This window comes from Aegilops tauschii, chromosome 1 (assembly GCF_002575655.3).
Source record: "Aegilops tauschii subsp. strangulata cultivar AL8/78 chromosome 1, Aet v6.0, whole genome shotgun sequence".
NCBI classification, from domain to species: Eukaryota; Viridiplantae; Streptophyta; class Magnoliopsida; order Poales; family Poaceae; genus Aegilops; species Aegilops tauschii.
The window spans coordinates 272,128,025-272,151,106 of NC_053035.3; the positions used below are offsets into that span (position 1 = coordinate 272,128,025).

The 23,082-nt window shown below is 46.4% G+C and overlaps 1 protein-coding gene across 1 annotated transcript; it reads right to left on the reverse strand.

The window, feature by feature from the left end:
• Positions 1–16,563: 16,563 nt before the first annotated feature.
• LOC109743518 (glutathione S-transferase U17) lies at positions 16,564–17,691 on the reverse strand. The gene is made up of 2 exons (XM_020302612.4): positions 17,231–17,691; positions 16,564–17,107 (listed from the first exon to the last, which is right to left on the reverse strand). The coding sequence occupies exons 1-2, from the start codon at positions 17,606–17,608 to the stop codon at positions 16,730–16,732; spliced, it is 756 nt and encodes a 251-aa protein (XP_020158201.1). The 5' UTR covers positions 17,609–17,691; the 3' UTR covers positions 16,564–16,729.
• Between the last annotated feature and the right edge of the window lie 5,391 nt (positions 17,692–23,082).

Here is a 23,082-nt window from a genome sequence, read left to right on the forward strand (position 1 = left end):
AACCGTAACTCGGATGAAAATGTTTTCTATATGAAAGTTGCTCAGAACGACGAGACGAATCCAAATACGCGGTCCGTTCGTCCACCACACCTCCCTAACCTATCGAACTAGCAACTTTCCCCCTCCGGTCCGTCTGTCCGAAAGCGCGTAACATCGGGAATACCTCCCGGATGTTCCCCCCTTCACCGGTACCACCTACTGTCGCGTTAGGACACCCCTAGCACCGCTCACTGTCATGTCACGCATCGTCATGCTTATGTTTGCATTGTATTTACTGTTTCTTCCCCCTCTTCTCTCCGGTAGACTACGAGACCGACACTGCTGCTGCCCAGTTCGACTACGGAGTCGACGACCCCTCCTACTTGCCAGAGCAACCAGGCAAGCCCCCCCCCTTGATCACCAGATATCGCCTACTCTCCTCTATACTGCTTGCATTAGAGTAGTGTAGCATGTTACTGCTTTTCGATATCCTATTCTGATGCATAGCCTATCCTTGCTACTACTGTTGATACCTTTACCTGCAATCCTACATGCTTAGTATAGGATGCTAGATTTCCATCAGTGGCCCTACATTCTTGTCCGTCTGCTGTGCTACACTATCGGGCCGTGATCACCTGGGCGGTGATCGCGGGTATATACTTATATACCATATACATGACACATGTGATGACTAAAGTCGGGTCGGCTCGTAGGAGTACCCGCAAGTGGATCTTTGTGGCGGAGCGACAGGGCAGGTTGAGACCACCTAGGTAAGAGGTGGGCCTGGCCCTGGTCGGCGTTCGCGGATACTTAACACGCTTAACGAGATCTTGGTATTTGATCTGAGTCTGGCCATTTGGTCTATACGCACTAGCCATCTACGCGGGAGTAGTTATGGGTATCCCGGCGTCGTGGTATCAGCCGAAGCCTTCGTGACGTCAGCGACTGAGTGGCGCGCGCCGTGTTGGACCGCTTTGACGTAACCGCCGTGATCGTGTGGGTTGCTAGGTCTGCTCGCGGCCGCGTTCGCAACGTGCAGGTGTGCATAGGGCGATGGGCCCAGACCCCTGCGCGCTTAGGATTAGACCGGCGTGCTGACCGCTCTGTTGTGCTTAGGTGGGGCTGCGACGCGTTGATCTTACGAGGCCGGGCATGACCCAGAAAAGTGTGTCCGGCCAATTGGGATCGAGCGTGTTGGGTTATGTGGTGCACCCCTGCAGGGAAGTTTATCTATTCGAATAGCCGTGTCCCTCGGTAAAAGGACGACCCGGAGTTGTACCTTGAGCTTATGACAACTAGAACTGGATACTGAATAAAATACACCCTTCCAAGTGCCAGATACAACCCGGTGATCGCTCTCTAACAGGGCGACGAGGAGGGGATTGCCGGGTAGGATTATGCTATGCGATGCTACTTGGAGGACTTCACTCTATTCTCTTCTATATGCTGCAAGATGGAGATGACCAGAAGCGTAGTCTTCGTCAGGACTAGCTATCCCCCTTTTTATTCTGGCATTCTGCAGTTCAGTCCACTGATATGCCCCTTTACACATATACCCATGCATATGTAGTGTAGCTCCTTGCTTGCGAGTACTTTGGATGAGTACTCACGGTTGCTTCTCTCCCTCTTTTTCCCCCTTTCCTTTCTATCTGGTTGTCGCAACCAGATGTTGGAGTCCAGGAGCCAGACGCCACCGTCGACGACGACTCCCACGGCACTGGAGGTGCCTACTACTACGTGCAGGCCGCTGACGACGACCAGGAGTAGTTAGGAGGTCCCAGGCAGGAGGCCTTGCCTCTTCGATCGTTGCTACTTTTGTGCTAGCCTTCTTAAGGCAAAACTTGTTTAACTTATGTCTGTACTCAGATATTGTTGCTTCCGCTGACTCGTCTGTGATCGAGCACTTGTATTCGAGCCCTCGAGGCCCCTGGCTTGTATTATGATGCTTGTATGACTTATTTATGTTTTAGAGTTGTGTTGTGATATCTTCCCGTGAGTCCCTGATCTTGGTCGTACACATTTGCGTGCATGATTAGTGTACGGTCAAATCGGGGGCGTCACAAGTTGGTATCAGAGCCGACTGCCTGTAGGAATCCCCCTTTCCACACTCCTTGGCCGAAGTCGAGTCTAGACATTACAAAACTTTTACTAACATGGTTGTGTGTCTTACGGGCCCATGTCGCCATTGGGTGGTACTAGGATCTTTTACTCCTCGACCTTTACTCTGGGACTCTGAACTCTCTTCTACTCGGGTTAAACGAATTTACTAACTCTAACACTAGGATCCCGTGACCGCGTTCACCCCAAAGATGGATAAGCCATAGTTGTTTCTTAGAATAGTATTTTGAACAATTCACACACTATCAATTGACTCCTTTGAAACGTCTTTGCTTTCAGATGGAACCCTCGAGGCAGGTCGTGCGCCACACGACGGCCATTGGTGCCTCGGGATCACCTGCGGTGCTAGCTGAGATGATGACCTATCTGGGTTATCGCTGGCACCCTGAGTTCACCGTCTACGAGGAGTACCAGGACTTTAACCAGGAGCAGTACCGTGCCATCGTCCACCTCTACTCTCGGGAGTATGACTCCACTACTGTGCTGCACACCGCACATGGTGTTGGTGTGACCATCGATATGGCTGTCCACGATGCAGCCTATGCTGCTCTGACACGTCTTCGTGGAGAGTATCGGGAGTTGGACACCTCCCCTTTCAGGCACATTGCTATCGCCTCTGATGTTGGTGCAGAGGGATACTATACTGCTGCCTACTCCACTGTCACCCGAGAGCCCTTCTACCATCAGCACCTGGTTCTGCATGCTGATGGGCTGGATCGAGCTAACCGAGCTCTTCGCCACGAGATGTACACCACCCGTCAGCACCTTTACCGTGCTCTGACGCTACTGCACCCCTTTGTCCGGTCTGGACAGGTACCGCGTACTGCGATCTACCCAGCCAGGACCGTGATGCCCCACGGTGTTGGTTGGCCAGAGGTGGGAGGCTACTCTCCCGCACTTGGTCCTCTTCTGCCACCTGAGCGTCGGGCTCTACACTTGAGTATCCGCGCCCCCCAGTCTGCTGACGTCGAGGGCTATCCGTTGCCTCACTACCAGCTGTCGGGCTACGATTACCTCCACAGTACCTCTTGGGACTGATGTAGGCTTGATGGTAGTATTAGTTTCAGTCGTCGCGAGCCTGTGTGCCGCCTATGATGTTTTAGTCTATGTACTGAACTCTATGCATGACCCCTTTTGTAAGTTATGCCGACTACTATGCAGTAGCTATCGTGCTCCTTTCAATTATGCATGTTTCATCATGAATGATTCTTGTCATTGCAAATTTTCTCAATGCTGAACTACCCCTGTTATATATTAGCAGGATGGTTAGACCAGGTGGTCGTGGTCGCGGTGGCGATGCCCCACCACCACCTGAGTACATGGCTGGTATGATCCAACAGTTCGAACTGAACCGCCAATTCATGGAAAATATGATGGCTCAGTTTCCTCGCCCCAATATGAACCAGCAGCCAGCCCAAGTGACTCTTCATGATTTCATACGCCTCAACCCAACCATCTACCGCAGCTCAACTCAGCCTTTGGATGCTGATGACTGGCTCCGTGACATCACCTATGAGATGGAGTCTGCTGATGTAGCCCCTGCCAGCTATGTCAATTTTGCTTCCTTCTTCTTGAAGGGACCCGCAGCTCAATGGTGGGACAGCCACAGGCGTACTCTGCCAGCTGGAACAATCATCACCTGGCCAGACTTCCAAGCTGCTTTCCGTGCCCGCTTCATTCCTCAGGGAGTCATGGACCGGAAGAAGCGTGAGTTCCGCAACCTCACCCAAGGCAACAAAACTGTTGAAGCTTATCAGCGGGAGTTTCTGGACTTGTCCCGCTATGCTGAAGAAGACATTGCAACTGATGCACGCAGACAGGAGAAGTTCCGTGATGGCCTTCAAGCTGACATCAAGCTCGCACTTCTAGTGCATGACTTCGCCGATTTCGCCACCTTGGTGAATAAGGCCATCAATGTCGAGACCGGTTTGCAGGAATACCAGAGCTCTCAGAGGCGCAACCGTGACACGGGCTCATCTTCGGGCTCGCCCTCCCAGAAGCGTAAGATATGGATCCCAAACAGCATGTATCGTCCAAATGCACCTGCTCCCAGGAAATCTTATGCTGCACCGCGTCTGCCTCCTCCACCATCTAAGCAGTCAAAGCTACCAGCTCCCCCACCTGGGGCTCCTGTTCCCACTCCCGATAATGGTCTGTGCTTCAAGTGTGGTCAACCGGGTCACTTTGCCAGGAACTGCTATCAGAACCAGAATCAACTGGCCCTTCCAGCAGCTGGCCGTGGTAACAACCAACCCCGCAACAACAATGCTAAGTCTCATGGTCGCGCTCATGCCAACCACGTTGATCTCAGCGAAGCTCAAGACCAGCCTGCTACTGTGATGGGTACACTCCTCGTAAATTCAGTACCAGCATCCGTTTTATTTGATACAGGAGCATCCCATTCATTCATATCAGCAGAATTTGCATTCCTGCATGGCATTCATTACGAGAGATAAACACTCCGCTAGTGGTACACACCCCTGCGGGCCAATGCCAAACCTCTATGGTTAGTCGCGATGTTACTGTTGAAATTGAAGGACTGGAATTTCTTGTCTCTCCCATCGTACTGAAGTCCTGTAGCATTGATCTCATTCTGGGAATGAATTGGTTAAAAGCGCATACTGCTTCAATCGTTTGCACCACTAAGACCGTCCATCTGCTACACCCTTCAGATGAGATAGTTACTTACCAAGCCCATCTGGTGCAAAATGCCGAGGCAAGGCTCTATGCATTGAATGCATTGAACGCTGCACCACTCGAGGGCATTGAAAACATTCCCGTCGTGCGTGAATTCCTCGACATTTTCCCTGAAGAACTTCCAGGGATTCCCCCTGCTAGAGCTGTCGAATTCATCATCGACTTGAAACCAGGCACCACTCCTATAGCCAAGCGACCCTACAAGATGCCGCCGCATGAACTCCTTGAGCTTAAGGAGGAAATCGACAAGTCTCTTCGCAAAGGATTCATTCGTCCAAGTTGCTCTCCTTGGGGAGCACCTTCTCTCTTTGTCAAGAAGAAGGATGGGACAAACCGGTTAGTTCAAGACTACCGTCCTATAAACCAAGCTACCATTCAGAATAAATACCCTCTTCCTCGGATCAATGATCTGTATGATCAACTGGCGGGTTCGTCAGTGTTCTCTAAGCTCGACTTGAGGTTGGGCTACCACCAGATCCGTGTTCGCGAAGAGGATATCCCAAAGACCGCCTTCGTGACTCGCTATGGTTCATACGAGTACACCGTCATGTCTTTCGGTTTAACCAATGCTCCAGCCACCTTCTCTCGTCTGATGAACTACATATTCATGGATTACCTCGACAAGTTCGTCGTGGTTTATCTGGATGATATCCTGATATTTTCCAAGAACGAAGAAGAACATGCTGAACATCTTCGACTTGTGCTGGAAAAACTACGAGAACATCAACTATATGCCAAGTTCTCTAAATGTGAATTCTGGCTACCGGAAGTAACCTATCTGGGGCATGTCATCTCTAAGGATGGTATTGCCGTCAACCCCGAGCGAGTTCAGGCTATTCTTGATTGGACTCCTCCCAAGAACGTTAAGCAAGTCAGAAGTTTTCTCGGTCTCGCCAGCTGTTGCCGTCGATTCGTCGAGAACTTCTCTAAGATCGCCAGGCCTCTGACTAACCTGTTGCATAAGGGTGTCAAGTTCCAATGGACAGACAAATGTCAGGAAAGTTTCCAGGCACTCAAAGACAAGTTGACTTCTGCCCCAGTTCTAGCTCCACCTGATACTAAGAAGGACTTCGTCATTTACTGCGACGCTTCCCGTCAAGGGTTAGGCTGTGTCCTAATGCAAGACCGCAAAGTGATTGCTTATGCCTCCCGACAATTGTGCCCTCACGAAGAGAACTACCCAGTTCACGACCTCGAACTTGCTGCAGTCATTCATGCGCTGAAGCAGTGGCGACATTACCTTCTCGGTAATCGTTGCGAGATCTTCACTGACCACCAAAGTCTGAAGTATCTGTTTACTCAGCCAGATCTGAACCTCCGCCAGCAGAGATGGATGGAGCTTGTTGCAGACTTTGACTTGGGTATTTCCTATACGCCAGGCAAGGCTAATGTAATGGCTGATGCCTTGAGCCGCAAGTCTTACTGCAACCACCTTCAGGTTCACAAAGTTCAGCCCTCGCTTGTTGAGGAATTCAGGAAGCTGAACCTCCATATTGTTCCTCCGGGTGCACTCACTCCCCCTCCCAAGGAGTTTGGCAAGGTGAACCTCCACGTTGTTGCCCAGGGTTCCCTCAATACCCTAGTTGCTAAACCAGATCTCGAGGACAGCATCAAAAGGCTACAGAAGTATGACTCTGAAGCCTACAAGATTAAGCGCTACCTCGCAGAAGGAAAGCCCTCATTCTTCACCATTTCTGAAGATGGCACCCTATACTTCAAGGGCCGCCTAGTGGTGCCATGTACAGAGAAAAACCTGGATATGACACAGGAAGTTATGAAAGAAGCTCATGATACGCCTCTATGCATCCATCCTGGTAGTACAAAGATGTACCAAGACACCCGTCAGAGATTCTGGTGGACTAATATGAAGCAAGACATTGCTCGTTATGTTGCTGAGTGTGACGTTTGCCGTCGAATCAAAGCAAAACATCAAAGGCCTGCTGGAACTCTGCAACCTATCTCTATTCCTGAATGGAAATGGGACCATGTTGAAATGGACTTCGTCACTGGATTTCCCAAATCACAGAAAGGTAATGATGCTATTCTTGTCGTCATTGACCGACTTTCCAAAGTTGCACATTTTCTGGCAGTCAAAGAAACAATCACTGCTAGCCAGTTGGCAACGCTCTATATGTCCAGGATTGTTTCACTCCACGGTATTCCATTGGTTATCAGTTCAGACCGTGGTAGCTTATTCACTTCAAGATTCTGGGCAAGTTTCCAAGAAGCAATGGGAACTCATCTGTCATTCAGTACTGCGTTTCATCCTCAATCGCAAGGACAAGTTGAACGCGTCAATCAAGTTCTCGAAGACATGCTTCGAGCTTGCGTTATTTCCTTCGGCAAGAAATGGGAGGAATCTCTCCCGTATGCTGAGTTCTCTTATAATAATAGCTATCAAGCTAGTCTGAAGATGGCCCCCTTCGAAGTGTTATATGGACGAAAGTGCCGAACCCCCCTGAACTGGTCAGAAACTGGGGAACGTCCACTCATCGGACCGGATATTATCCAAGATGCCGAAGAACAAGTCCGCATTATTCGCGAGAATCTCAAGACTGCTCAGTCACGTCAGAAGAGTCAGTATGACCGTCATCATAAAGACATGGTCTATCAACCTGGCGAAAAGGCTTATCTTCGAGTCACACCTATGAAGGGTGCTCACCGCTTCGGGATCAAGGGCAAACTAGCTCCTCGCTATATTGGCCCATTCACTATTCTCGAAAGGCGTGGAAAAGTGGCATACCAACTGGAGCTACCGCCGAACCTTTCTCAGGTTCACGATGTGTTCCATGTGTCACAGCTCCGCCGTTGCTTCAAGGATCCAATCCGAGCTGTGGATCATGAAGTGCTCGAATTGCAGCAAGACCTCTCCTATAAGGAGCAACCGGTCCGCATTCTCGACCAAGCTGAACGCCGCACACGTCAGAAGGCGATCAAGTTTCTCAAAGTCCAGTGGTCGCACCATTCTGAAGATGAGGCCACTTGGGAACGAGAGGATCGTCTGCGCGAAGAATACCCCGCACTGTTTCCTTCTACCTCCTAAATCTCGGGACGAGATTTCTTGTAGTGGAGGAGATTTGTAACACCCTGGGAATCATGCTACAGTAACTCCCTGTGATTAAGCTAATCATGTTGCTAAACAGGGCTTGATCACATTTGAATCACCTTCCTTTCTAACTCCTAGTTCAAACTTCAAATATAATTAAAGTGAAAAATAAAAGTTTTCAAAAACTCAAACAAAAATGTTCAGTGGGTGCCAAATATTACACTGGTAATTATGGTGGAGAGAACACATTTTTATAAAATGCCTAAATGCTTTAAATGAAATAAAACAGAAAAGGGAATAAGCAAATAAAAAGAAAACAGAAACAGTCAGAGAAAAAGAAAAAAAAGGAGCAGGCCTCCCCCCCACTGACCCCCCCGGCCCAAACCCCGAACCCCCCCGGCCCAAGCTGGGCCGCCACCCGCACCCCCGCGCCCCCGGCCCAGCCCACCTCCTCCCTCGCCCCTTCCCTGTTCCCCCGACCCGGTCGGAACAGGGGCGCGCTGCCGCCCGACCCCCTCGCCGGCACCGACGCCGGAGGGGATAAGGTCGCCAGCTCCCCCGCCTCCTCGGGCCTCTCTCCCACTCACCCCCGCTCTCCCTCTCGGCCCCCGCGCCTCCCCCTTCTCTCCCCCGGATCCGCGCCGCCCCCCTCTTCCCCACGCCCGACGCGCTCGCCGCCGTTCCCCTCGTTCACGCGGCCACCGTGCCCCACTCGCCACCTCGCCGTGTCGTACGACGTCGCCGCCCTCGACTACACCCCCTCCGCCTCTCCGTCGAAGCTCGGAGCCACTGCATCGGCCTCCCCGAGCTCGCCTTCATCTTCGGGCGCCGGCGACCCCCTTCTTCCCCGGCGACGACCTGCTGCTACTAAGCCACCCACGGGCCTTTCTTGCGCCGCGCGGTGAGCTCCTCTACCTCCTCCCCCTCTCCGCTAGCTCGCCCGCGCTCCGTAGCTGCCCCCCACGCGCGCCCGAACACCGCGCCGCGAGGCTCGCCGCCGGCGGGTCTCCGGTGACCAAATGGTCACGGGGTCAAGCCCGTTACACTCCCCGCCGTTTGTAGATGCCCCCCAGCCCCTCCGCTTTTTCGATAGCTCGCCGTAGCCATGTCTCCGTCGAGCACCCGTGCGCGCCGCCGCCTCCGCCCCTCGCCGGCGCCGATTCCGGCCAAGTCCGGCGAAGCCCCGGCCACCACTGGATGCGGCGCTGCGAGTTCTTTCGAATGGGCCTAGCCCCGTTCCTCCCCGAGCCCCGTAGCGCGATTCCGGCCAACTCCGGCGAGGGACCGCCGCGGTTTTGGTCGCCGGAGTTGCGCCGGCGCCGGCCGCCGACGTGGCACACCTGGGGCCACCCCCTGGGTCACTGCCAGTGGCCCCCACGGTTCCCAGTTGACTGGGTTGACCCAGTCAACTGCTGACTGGGCAGGCCCAGTCACTGACATGCGGGCCCCGCCGCAAAAATTAAAAAAAGAAAATGTTTTATAAATAAAAATAATTAGTTTAATTAATCTCTCACTGACAGGTGGGCCCAGTAGTTAATTAACTAAAAACTAATTAGTTTAATCCTCTGTTAACCCACTGTCTATGACAGGTGGGTCCCCCTTGTCAGTTTGACCAGTCAACCCGGACTGTTGACCGCTGACGTCATATCCCTTTTTCTGTTAATTAAATAATTCCAGAAATTCAAATAAACTTTGAAAATTCATATCTTTTAAACCGTAACTCGGATGAAAATGTTTTCTATATGAAAGTTGCTCAGAACGACGAGACGAATCCAAATACGTGGTCCGTTCGTCCACCACACCTCCCTAACCTATCGAACTAGCAACTTTCCCCCTCCGGTCCGTCTGTCCGAAAGCGCGTAACATCGGGAATACCTCCCGGATGTTCCCCCCTTCACCGGTACCACCTACTGTCGCGTTAGGACACCCCTAGCACCGCTCACTGTCATGTCACGCATCGTCATGCTTATGTTTGCATTGTATTTACTGTTTCTTCCCCCTCTTCTCTCCGGTAGACTACGAGACCGACACTGCTGCTGCCCAGTTCGACTACGGAGTCGACGACCCCTCCTACTTGCCAGAGCAACCAGGCAAGCCCCCCCCTTGATCACCAGATATCGCCTACTCTCCTCTATACTGCTTGCATTAGAGTAGTGTAGCATGTTACTGCTTTTCGATATCCTATTTTGATGCATAGCCTATCCTTGCTACTACTGTTGATACCTTTACCTGCAATCCTACATGCTTAGTATAGGATGCTAGATTTCCATCAGTGGCCCTACATTCTTGTCCGTCTGCTGTGCTACACTATCGGGCCGTGATCACCTGGGCGGTGATCGCGGGTATATACTTATATACCATATACATGACACATGTGATGACTAAAGTCGGGTCGGCTCGTAGGAGTACCCGCAAGTGGATCTTTGTGGCGGAGCGACAGGGCAGGTTGAGACCGCCTAGGTAAGAGGTGGGCCTGGCCCTGGTCGGCGTTCGCGGATACTTAACACGCTTAACGAGATCTTGGTATTTGATCTGAGTCTGGCCATTTGGTCTATACGCACTAGCCATCTACGCGGGAGTAGTTATGGGTATCCCGGCGTCGTGGTATCAGCCGAAGCCTTCGTGACGTCAGCGACTGAGTGGCGCGCGCCGTGTTGGACCGCTTTGACGTAACCGCCGTGATCATGTGGGTTGCTAGGTCTGCTCGCGGCCGCGTTCGCAACGTGCAGGTGTGCATAGGGCGATGGGCCCAGACCCCTGCGCGCTTAGGATTAGACCGGCGTGCTGACCGCTCTGTTGTGCTTAGGTGGGGCTGCGACGCGTTGATCTTACGAGGCCGGGCATGACCCAGAAAAGTGTGTCCGGCCAATTGGGATCGAGCGTGTTAGGTTATGTGGTGCACCCCTGCAGGGAAGTTTATCTATTCGAATAGCCGTGTCCCTCGGTAAAAGGACGACCCGGAGTTGTACCTTGAGCTTATGACAACTAGAACTGGATACTGAATAAAATACACCCTTCCAAGTGCCAGATACAACCCGGTGATCGCTCTCTAACAGGGCAACGAGGAGGGGATTGCCGGGTAGGATTATGCTATGCGATGCTACTTGGAGGACTTCACTCTATTCTCTTCTATATGCTGCAAGATGGAGATGACCAGAAGCGTAGTCTTCGTCAGGACTAGCTATCCCGCTTTTTATTCTGGCATTCTGCAGTTCAGTCCACTGATATGCCCCTTTACACATATACCCATGCATATGTAGTGTAGCTCCTTGCTTGCGAGTACTTTGGATGAGTACTCACGGTTGCTTCTCTCCCTCTTTTCCCCCGTTTCCTTTCTATCTGGTTGTCGCAACCAGATGTTGGAGTCCAGGAGCCAGACGCCACCGTCGACGACGACTCCCACGGCACTGGAGGTGCCTACTACTACGTGCAGGCCGCTGACGACGACCAGGAGTAGTTAGGAGGTCCCAGGCAGGAGGCCTTGCCTCTTCGATCGTTGCTACTTTTGTGCTAGCCTTCTTAAGGCAAAACTTGTTTAACTTATGTCTGTACTTAGATATTGTTGCTTCCGCTGACTCGTCTGTGATCGAGCACTTGTATTCGAGCCCTCGAGGCCCCTGGCTTGTATTATGATGCTTGTATGACTTATTTATGTTTTAGAGTTGTGTTGTGATATCTTCCCGTGAGTCCCTGATCTTGGTCGTACACATTTGCGTGCATGATTAGTGTACGGTCAAATCGGGGGCGTCACAATGTGTGACGCTAACTTTGTGTTCTTTTTCAGGGAAATACTATCTTGTCGACTCTGGGTATCCAAACCGAACGGGATACCTTGCTCCTTTTAAGGGGAGTACATACCATCTGCCCGAATTTCGTCTTCGCCGTCATCGTCCACCTGAAGGGAAGTACGAGTTGTTTAACTTTTCACATTCATCCCTTCGAAATGTTGTTGAGCGTGCTTTCGGGGTACTCAAGCAGAAATGGCGCATCTTGAAAGGGGTCCCAAGTTTCTCACCTCGTACACAGAAGCATATCATCATTGCTTGCATGGCATTGCATAAATTCATTCGTGATAGCAAGTTGAGTGACAAAGTTTTTGATAAATGTGATGCCGATGATGAGTATGTACCTCCAGTGCTACGAAAGGAGGTGGCACCAACACAAGCGGATCCCGTTGAAGAAGAGGAGAACGAAGATAGCATGAACAATATTCGTAGTAGGATAGCTGATGCTTGTCTTGCCATGGCAAGATAAGTTAGTTATGTCGATGAAGGTCATCATCATGTGAACCATATGTGTTTTCTCTATGCTCCACGTCTTCCATAATAATATTATGGTGTATCTATCTGTTTGGATATATGAAACATCAAACCATAATCGTTAAATTACATATGTGTTACCTATGAGTCATCTTAATTGTCATAATTTTCCTTTGCAAAATGGACGTTCAATTGCCTACCATATATGTATCACTGCTCTACGGTCAACAAGGAAATTAACATATTTCACTATGGCCTAAGGGGCATCATAGAACATTCACAGTCAAATCTACAGTTTCACAGTTGTTTCAACCAAACGGCTTCCAGCTTTTTCACAGCAGAATGTTCACAGCAGCTTTTTCACAGCTCACAGCTCACATCAGCTTTTACAGAATCTGCAGCTCAACCAAACACAGCCTAAGGGTTTGCTATCTCTCAGCCGGGTGACTCATCCACGTTTTGGTTTCACGTACACCAAAAATCGAGAGCTATATCCGCGCTTCGAGCGCTGTTTTTTTTTTCGAGGCAAAGGCGCTCGCAAGCGCCTTCTCTTGCGCCGGCCCATTAGCAGGAGCACTCACTTCGCTCGATTGCTCCACAGCTGGTTTGCTCGCATTTCTAAAGAAAAATTTAAGCATGCAAAAGAAGTTAACGAATTTGAAAAAAGATCGTAAATAAAAAAATTCATGAATTAAAAAAATCAGAAATACAAAAAATGTTCAGAAATTTGACAGAAGTTCGTGAATACAAAAAAAATCATTAAAATTGAAAAAGTTTCATGAATTTGAAAAATATCACGAACTCAAAAAAGCTTTGGGAATTTTAAATGTTTTTGTGAATACAAAAACACACATTTTTAAAAGGTTCATAATATTAGAAAAAAAAGTTCACAACCACAAAAAGTTAATAAAGTTTGAAAAAAACAAAATTTGAGAAAAGATCACCAAATTTCAAAAAGTTTGTGCATTCTAAAAATAAAAAAGATGAAAAATAAAATAAAAAACCAAAAAAATGTCAAAGAAAACCCAATTCGAAAAACCCAGAAAAGAACCAGGCGGAAGCATCCGATAACCGGGACGAGCTTTCTCTCGCAGGAAACTTAGATGGGCCGGCCAATTAGATCAATGTGTGTGTGCAATACGGTTAAAGCTAGAAGTAGCGCCAAAAGCAGTAAATAGGATCTCACCAGATAATTGCTAAGCGTGTGATCACTCTATGGGCCCAAATTCAGCCCAGTTTGTGTCTTATATTCGTCCGCTCAGTTGGCTAGTGTTACAGGGTTTCATAGGGTTTCCTTCGTGTCGCCGTCGCCGCCGCCATATAAGAAATTTAGGTCGCCTCGCCTTTAGCTGCCACCTGCCATCTTGGCGCTGCGAGGTGGGGGGGGGGGGGGGGGGGGGACCTCGGATCTTCAGGACCTCTATGTTCTTCGTCAACGTCCAGTGATCATTATAGTTGTGTGAGAATAAGTTTCCTCTCATTCATTTGGCGGTGCCATGAGGTTGGAGAGAGTTTTCTATCCTCGCAGATCCGATTGTTCAGATCTGATGAGTTTATGTTGTTGTGTCAAACTTTTTTTGTTGGTTTGATTCTTTGTGGAGGTAAAAAAAATTCATCGGTACAATGGTGGATATAGTGATTCAACGACCTGCACTTCTGGGGGATCATCACCAGCCCAAATACGTTCATCGATCAAGACTTCCCATCTTTCTTGATGGGCGACTCAAGGCGCTTTCAAAAACCATTATTGGTAATGTTCGTGCAGGTGAAAGATTGACAACATCGTTGCTCCAATCTAATTGCAGACACTTTACCAAAGTCTTTGGAGTATTTCTTCGAGCAAAGGTTGATATCTAAGGTGTTTACAAGAGATTTCATTGTAATTCTTAGTCATAGGAGTTACTTTATATTTCTTTGGATCTTAGGTCCATATCAGTGTACCTGTAACTGTTATGATTATTAATAAAGTTACAAGTGTTTCTCAAGAAAAAAACTTGGCTAGTGTTACGGCAATTTCGTCCGTCCCCTTCCTTGAAACCGAAACGTGTCCCTTTTATCGTTCTCTTACTTTCCCCTTATTTATTTTTCTTTTTCATTTTCTTATCATTTATTTTAAATCCATTTATGCAAAGTCATTTATGTAACAAAAAAAAGAAAAAGAAAAGCAAACGGGAAGCTCGCCATTTTAATCATATTTTTTTGGACAATGAAATGTCCTACAGGAAAAAGCGGTTTAGAAAGTAAAAAAGAAAATAGGAGAAATAGACAATGTTCATAGTGTGATGCAAGTTATCCGCTATATTTTTTCTCCTTGTATTTTTTGTTTCTCTACTTTTTTATCCTATATATTTCCTAAAAAAGGTCAGGCGGGAGTAAAAATGACAAAAGATGAAAATAAAATGCAACATCGCTCTAGTTGCAATCTCGTCGGACCTCTCTTAGTTGCATGGTATATGTGTCGTGTGTAATTGCATGTATAGGGGTGGACATACAACTAGCTGGCATCCCTTCCCCGACTGCAGTCAGGCGTGTGCCCATGCAATTGCGGCAGGGTTATAACACGTGTAGTTGCATGTGTAAGTGGGTGGCATGTAATTGACCAACCCCCACCTAGTTGTAGTCGCGCTACGGACTGCGCAATTACAGTCGGATACAACACTTGTTGTTGGATGGTATGTGGGATGTGCGTAGTTGCATGTTTATTGGTGGACATGCAACCAGCAGATGTCCCTCCTCTCAGTTGTATCACATATGTGCCCTTACAGTTGCAGTCGCGTTACAACACTTGCTATTGCATCTCAAGTAGTGGACATGTAACTGGGCAACATCCATCCCCGTAGTTGCAGGCCTATTGTGGACCATCGAGTTGCAGTTGAGTAATATCACTTGTGGTTGCATGTCTAGAGGTGGACATACAATTGATGGCCATCCCTCCTCATAGTTACAGCCATGTCGTGGAGACGTGGTCCATGCAATTGCACTTGAGTTATAACACTTACTGTTGCATGTCATAGGTGGACTTGCAACTGATTGACATCCATCTCCGTAGTTACAGTCACTTTGTAGGTTGTGGGACTGCATTCAGATTAAAAACACTTGTAGTTGCATGTCTAGAGGTGGACTTGCAGCTGATCGACATCCCTCCCCATAGTTGCAATCACGTTGTGGCCCATGAAGTTACAGTCGGATTACAACACCTATAGTTGCATGTCTAAGGATGGACATGTAACTAAAAAAAGACCACGTGGACAAAAACACATTTCTCCACTGAGGAAAGAATGGTGTTTGTATGTTTTTCTCGTGCGATGGAACAACCAAAAATACCAAAAAAGAGGAGGGGTAGGTAAAATAGGAAAAATACCGTGTGCAACTATTGTTGCGCCTGCAATTGCAGTTGTGCGTGGGGGCGGGGTGGACACCCGTAGCACCCTGGGATTGACACTATGCATATCTAGCAATTCCTGTAGCCTCTGCATAACGACGATCCTAAGATGCTAAAGATTCTCGCAACGAACACATCAGAACGAGCTCACCATGTGAAACGGCAGTCGATAGCGCAACACAGATAAAAAATTTGTCCGCAATAACAACATATACATATACAAGTCATGCAACGAATGAATACAACAAAGTTCTTTCTACCAAGATACAACTCATACAACGAAAGTGAATAAACCTGGATTTGGGCTTGGGTGCGGAGACACTAAGTTGCGCCCGCTGGCGACGGTTAGTTAGACTACATCTCCTTATTTGCTGGCCTCACCCATTTGTGAACAATGACTGCATTGTGTTTATTAAATAAATTGGTGGGGGTCCTACTTAAAATATAATAGGTTTGAGGGCTTAAAATAAATGCAACCTTGAAGGACTTATTCCAAGCCTCACAAAAAATTTCAACATTCTTGGGCACCCATTTATATTTTATATGTAATGAAATCCATAAATAATAATATTAGTATTAATCCAAAAATAAAAAATCCTTTTAATCACTAAACAATTGATAGGGCCTACATAACAAATATGAGGCCATTGCCAAAAATATTATGGTTTAGAAGGTACATTTAGGACAATTGGCATAATCAGGGTTTTAGTTTTTTTAATAAAAATTTAAGAGTTAATTAAATCTTCATTTTTATTGAATGCAATATGATGCTAATGCAAGGTTTATGAGATGAGTTTTTTTTTGCGAATAGGTTTATGAGATGAGCTTGGTGCAATGATGATGCAAAAGAAAAATAAAAAATCAAGTTCTAATTTAGGATAAACTCCCAGACTGTTACACAAATGATTGCGTAGTTGAGGCCAAACGAAGGAAGTTATGATCGGGCGTGGCAAAGATAATGTGTCGGCTTAGTCTTGCGGAGGTGCTTAAGCTAGTCCTAGTGGGGAGTAACTTAAGACTAGTAACATGCATATGTTACTAGTCTATATTAGTAATACCTCCATAGTGGGTAGTGTTATAGATGTGATAACATAGAGGGCTTCATTTATTACTTTGTAGACTCATTATACATTAAGAACTACTATGTAATGGTAACATATATTATGTTATTCCATTTGCATCACTTAGAATTAGCACTAACCGCTATGTGATGCCATCGAGCACTGTCTAGTGTCCACAACAGTTCGTTCACTTGGAATTAGCACTAGCCGCCTTCAGAGCGCCGTCATTCTTGAGGCTGAACTCCACGAACCTGTCCACGTCAGGCATGGCGTCCGCCACCGCTGGGTGGGCGCAGAACCGATCCGCCCACGCCGCCAGCTTAGGAACCTTGGCCGCGTCGAGCAGCCTGATTTCAGCGATCCTCTCTACCGCCCTGACCCATCCGAGGTGCGACCCCAGAGCAATGTCCAGGTAACCGACGTTGTCGCCGCCGAAGTAATCCTTCCCTTGGCCGCACTCGACGAAGGCCACCTCCAGGCGCTGCAGAGCAGCGCACACCTGAGCCGCCGCTTCGTCCTTGTCTCCGTCCAGCCTTCCCCTCAGGACCCGGATCGCAGTAGGAAACTACGTATCCATTGAGCAGTCAGCACACGTTTGTTCAGGGGAAACTGCGTAGGCTATCATTTTGTCGCTGAGAACTGAGAAGTTCAAAGCGAAAATCAAAACTGGATTGCCTAATCCTTTTACCTTGTCGTCGACGTAGTGGGCCCAGAACCGCTCGGCCGCCCGGGCGTAGGGGTCGGACGGGAGGAGCGCCGGGGCGTGGGAGGCCCAGGCCTCGTCGACGTACTGGACGATGATGAGGGACTCGGAGATGGGCCTGCCGTGGTGCAGGAGCACGGGGATCATCTTGTGCACGGGGTTGGAGGCGAGCAGCAGCTCGCTCTTGTTGCCCACGGCCTCCTCCACGAGCTCGTGGTCCACGCCCTTGAGCCCAAGAACTATCAGCACCCGGATCACGAACGGGCTCGGCCACCTGCCCAGCACGCGCACCGCCGCCGTCTCCTGTTTCTCCGACGACATGTTCTGTCGATTTTTTTTCCAGATCGTGTGGTGTTTCTGCATTGAGGACTGAGCTGAGGCGATATGTCTATATGAAGTGGATTGAAGCACCTGCTGGGCGGCCGGCCACTACGGCTTCGACGTTGTCGCGTGCGTCATGGTTTGAAGCCGTGCCTCGCTCGACTTGTGTACCAGTGAGCTGGACGCACGTTTCTTTATGACTTGATGCGAGTGCTTTCGTCACATGAGCGAACGTGTATCGGATTTTCTGTGGTCAAGTAACTTTCTCGAGACCATCAGACCATGTAGGAAGGTTTTTCTTTATAGGAAAATGGAAGCTTTATTTTCTGCGAAATTTCATCAAAGATAGGTATGGCTAATCTGTTACTCCCTTCATTCACAAATATTTGAATATTTCAATATGGACTATATATGGGCTAAAATAAGCGAAGAAACACATTAAAACATGTTTGTATACATCCGATTCAGAAAAAGTTAGAAACATCTTATATTTGCGAAGGAAGGATTATATAGTGGAAGTATCTGAAATAGAAAAGCCTTCTATGAAATCAATAAAATTATTTGGCAGTATCTTATTATAAGCATTTCTTTCACCGAGAAATGGTAGAAAATATTAATGGATATTTATACGAGAGGAAAATGTGTACAAAAGTCGCAGAAAGCTAAGAATTAAGAATATAAGAGTCATATATGTTCTTGTATTCCGGAAATTCAATTTGGCTCTTGGAAGCATATGCTCCCGCACAATAAAAATATCTTTTGCAAATGTCAATTTTTTAAAATTTAATTGGTTCATTGTCACACTCAAATGCTGCCTGTAAATCTTAGGGAGAAAGCTTAAGGATTTTGACCTGTGCAAAAGAAAATCAAACATCAAATGTTACACTTAAATTTGTTTTGTTTTCATCGATGAAGCACGGCTATCCCATTTCACATGAAAATTGCCAAGCACGTTTATTACAGTAACAAGAACATCTACACAAAAAGTCAAAATTCTTTAATTTTGTTTACTATTTATTTTGAATTTACTGTTCATCCAAGAGCCTATGCACCCTAGAGCCAAAACGGCCATCCCGTTATATTCAGGCTTTCAGAATTTGTAACTGGATCAGGGTAAGTTCTTCTTTGAGATTCCCGCGCCAACTGTAACTAGATCTTTAAGGTGGACTATTTTTATCATTTCTCTATCTCCAAATATTCCAGCAAGCATAAATGATGATGATAATCCCTATAGGGTTATGTAATGCTTCATTTGAAGTCCCACTTCACGTGGAAACATATACATCTCCTCTTCTAAAGAATTATTAACTGCAACCACCATTCTTGGGCAAAGGGGCAATCCGGGATTATGTATAGGTTGCTTTCTTCTGCATGCTCTTGTCATAGAACATACGAGTAGTCAGCGCGATGAAATGATTTACTTTGCAGCAGGTTTCTGGTGTTAACTTTGTCAATGAAGTAGTAACCAGTACACTTTGTGCTTAAGTTGGTAGGAACTTTTTCATATCCAATTGAAGGTGGTGGGGCAGGGCATCTTGTTTCAACCATCTGTACACCTGTCTTGAACCGTAAGTTGCCATCTTCTATGAGTAATGCTACTAATCTTTGTCTGCATTGGTTTTGATATTAGCTAATATGGTTTGGAGTTGAACGAACTAATCAGAAGCTTGAGTTGATATTGATCGGTGATGATTATAAGTGTATACTTTGTTCCTATCACTTCTTGGTGATTTTCTTGGTGATGACAAATGAATGAAGCTCTAGGGATTGCTGCATAAGGGTTGTTCTAACCAATTATATGCCCGTGTCAGTACCGCATTTTCTCGGGCAGGAGTGTGGATTGTTACTTTCTTATACTGAGCAATGACCTTTAAGTAGACTTTTCACAAAAAATGACCCTTCCATCTTCCTAGTGGGGGGTTGTGTGTGTAGTAGGAGTTCCAAATAAGATCGACCCAGGAAAGGTCTAAGTAACTATAGAACTTATGCAAAAAAATCGGAAGAGCTTTGTTTTGTGTTGCAATGTCTTCAATTGCCCATCCTTCTCCAGATTTTGGCTTGAAGGCCTTGCCCCAGGCAATCAGGGATGTTCCCTTATCATTCATACCAATTTCTCAAAAGATAGTGTTTGACATATTTATTGATCTGCTCAATAATTGTGGCTAGAATACTCAAGCTCCACATGAAGAAAGTAGGCAGGGAGGTGAAAAGAGATTTAGGGAGCTATAGTGTCCCCCTTAGGCCAGCAATGTGGAACAACCAGACAATCTTTGATGAATTCTGTGAAGTATATGAATGAGGTCGTCAGTTTTGAACTTGTTAAAATGCAATGGCAGCCCCATGTGGATGGAAGGGAAGCTTCCTTGTTGACATTGCAGGTTTTGAATGAGGGCTTGAATTCTATTGTACCCCACTTTACTGGGTTACTAAGATAAAATTATGGTAGTTAATACTTAGACAAGTGGCATATGCAAAAATGTTTTGAATATCTCACACCTTTTGCACTTGGATAGGTTAGGCTTGCATGATCAAGATTGTACCATTGGCATACTGATCTACTGGGAAGTCAGGGCTTGTTGGATTATCAATAGGAGGAAGTAGCCCTTGATAGTGTAATTCTCTATTAAACATAGTTTCAGGGAGGTCTCCTAGGACAAGAAATGTGAGGGGACAGAGGGATCACCCTGTCTGACCCCTCTCGTGTAGTGAAATTGTTTACAAGACACTCCATTGAGAAGAGAATTCAATATACGACTCATCATTCTCATTCTGATTAAACTAAGCCATTTATGTCCAATACCTGTTGCTTGCAAGATATCCATCATGTCAAAGGCTTTTTTAGGCTCAAGATTGAGTATTATGATTCTTCTTTGGATGGATGAGACTTGTATAAATAATATTTACAGGTCCAAGACAGGAAATCTTGAACAGAATTAATTTTGACAAAGGCATAGTTATTGTTGTGAATAATAATACTAAGAATAGTATTTTATTACCCAGCAAATTTGTAATAATTCTAATTGAGCAGTTGAGCAAACATATACATGCTAAATTCTTGGCTACTTTGAAGATTCACTCTCCCATGATAGAACTTAGTGATTAATCTAAGGAAATATGACTCTATAATGTGTCAACAAGCTTTGATGAAAGCACAATTGAAGCCATCAGAGCTTGGGCTTTCTCAGGGTGATATTCCTTGATAACTTGTTCTATTTCTTCACTAGTGAAAGAAGCATCAAGCTCAATAGATCATTTTGCTGACATAAAATGGATCAAGTCTGATAGATGTGTGGATTTGAGACCCCAATCTATGCTTGTTTATCTTGTTTTACTGGGATATTATTTTGCCTGTATTTTATGGCGGCATTGACATGAATGAATTTAGTGTTTTCCTCCCCAAGCTTCACCCACCTAATAGTGGCCCTTTGTTTCCACTAGGTTCTTTGATGGGCCAAGAGTTTGATTAAGTGACCCTTTAAGAATTTTAGCTGAATTGACGGGCATGAATTGCTCTACTATGTCATAAAAATTGACTTCATTTATTGTATTTATTGTTCCTGATAGGTTTGAGATGCATAAGTACCCAAAAGAGATAAGAAATATATGCTTAATCAATTACTAGACCCATGTATACTTCATCAAGAACTTCAAGTCCCGGTACCAACACAACCCTTCATGGTAGTACAGAGCGTCGTGGATAATGTGCATATGGTAAATGAAGAAAAGCAAGAAAGGTGGTGGTAGAGAAAAGGTGGTAGAAGTTGTTTGACAGATGTTACTCGGGTTTTGGGTTATAATTGTTCTTTTCATGGTTTATGTGTTAACGGTTGTATTATTAGGACACATGGTTTCCTCTATTCTTTATTAGCCTATGTAGGCATTTAGTTGATATCGGTTGTCTTTGTGCCACAGGCTCACGTGAGTGTTGTATTGGGAAATAAGGCTCATATATCTTCTATATCAAAATATCTAACCCCCACTACTAGATTTCTCTACAGATGCGTGCTTTCACATCACCTTAATAATTGGTCGCTATCTGATCAGAATTGTGTGACATCATAAGTCATGCATGAACTCATAAGTTATTTCCTTGCCTTAATCTATCCATGAAAATCATACCACCCAATCGAATAATGCATGCCCCTCCCCCTCGAATCAAGTCATGGATGCATGCCAGTCAGATTTTTTTGCTAATTTTTGTGTGGTAATGTATGGTATATGGGGTGGGTGTTTGGAGAAAACAATATATAGTTCATTATTTGTGTTGTGTTAAGTGCAGTTCAAATTTTCTCCTCTTTTTATACGTTAGTTTGTCACATACTTCATATATTTTAATTTTATTTTTTCTAATTAAATCATGAACACTCTTAAAAATTTTCCCATTAGTTTTAGTTATTTTAAGCACCTTTTCATGAATTTATTTTACTATTGTTACCGTGGCAACATGCGGGGCATAATCCAGTACCATGAATGATTTAGGCTAAGCACGTACGTCTCAGTTTAAATTTGATGTCTTGTTGTTCCTTATTTTGAGAGTAGTTTGCATGCCATATAAGAGATTTTTCGTGCATTCCCATAAACTGAGGCTTTCGTAAAAGTTATTTCCCAGAAAATATATAGAAAGTCTGAAATGACTATTCATAACCGAGTTTTTTTTCCTTTTGCATGTTCTTTCTTTGAATTAAATTTTATATTTTGCTAGGTTGTATTGAAATATACCTAACCTTTTAATTTTCTAAATACTCTAATTACTATTTGGTGTACTCTATGTTGCTAGCACGGTAGTACTACATGATTATTTTTAAGCTTGCAAGAAAACTGCATGTGTATCATTAAGAAAGAAGAAAGGCACGACCCAAACAACTCCATAGTGACGCGACGTGACACGACCGAAAACTAAATGACAAAGGATCATGGTGATCCATAACAAGACGATTGAACCCAACCTAGACTATAGCAAAAGGTACATCACAAGACATGGAAGTGATAAACCGTCCACTACAAAGCCGGAAACTCATCCGTAAAGTAAAACGACTCAAACTCGATTACCAAAATAACACTTACTAGAATGAACCTATCTCACCCCTGACCTCCCCAAAACCTAGCCGCCCCTACTCCACCACCAGCCCCCCTCTTCGCCGCCGTAGTTCACCGACGTCAGAGCCCGTGCGTCCTCCAAGGATGGCGGTGACGAATCACCATCCCCGCGTTGCCTTTGGTTCTTGAGGCGCAAATCCCGATCGTGCGCCGCCAATTTGGTTCTTCGGTGGTGGTGTTGTGGTGCTCCTGTTCAGCGCTGAGCTATTTCACCCCTCCCCTAGCAGGACCTCCATCAGTCACCGGCCCCATCACGACCTTCTGCCCGGATCTCCTCCTATGTCCCTCATTACTTCTCGCTAGATCAGGGCGCTTTCTTGTCGGATCTGGCGGCTGGTCACTTCTCACAGTGGTTGCTTGGTCGGACTTTGTGCTGGTTGCTCTCTCCAGTCATCGCTCGTCCAGATCCGGGCTCCTTA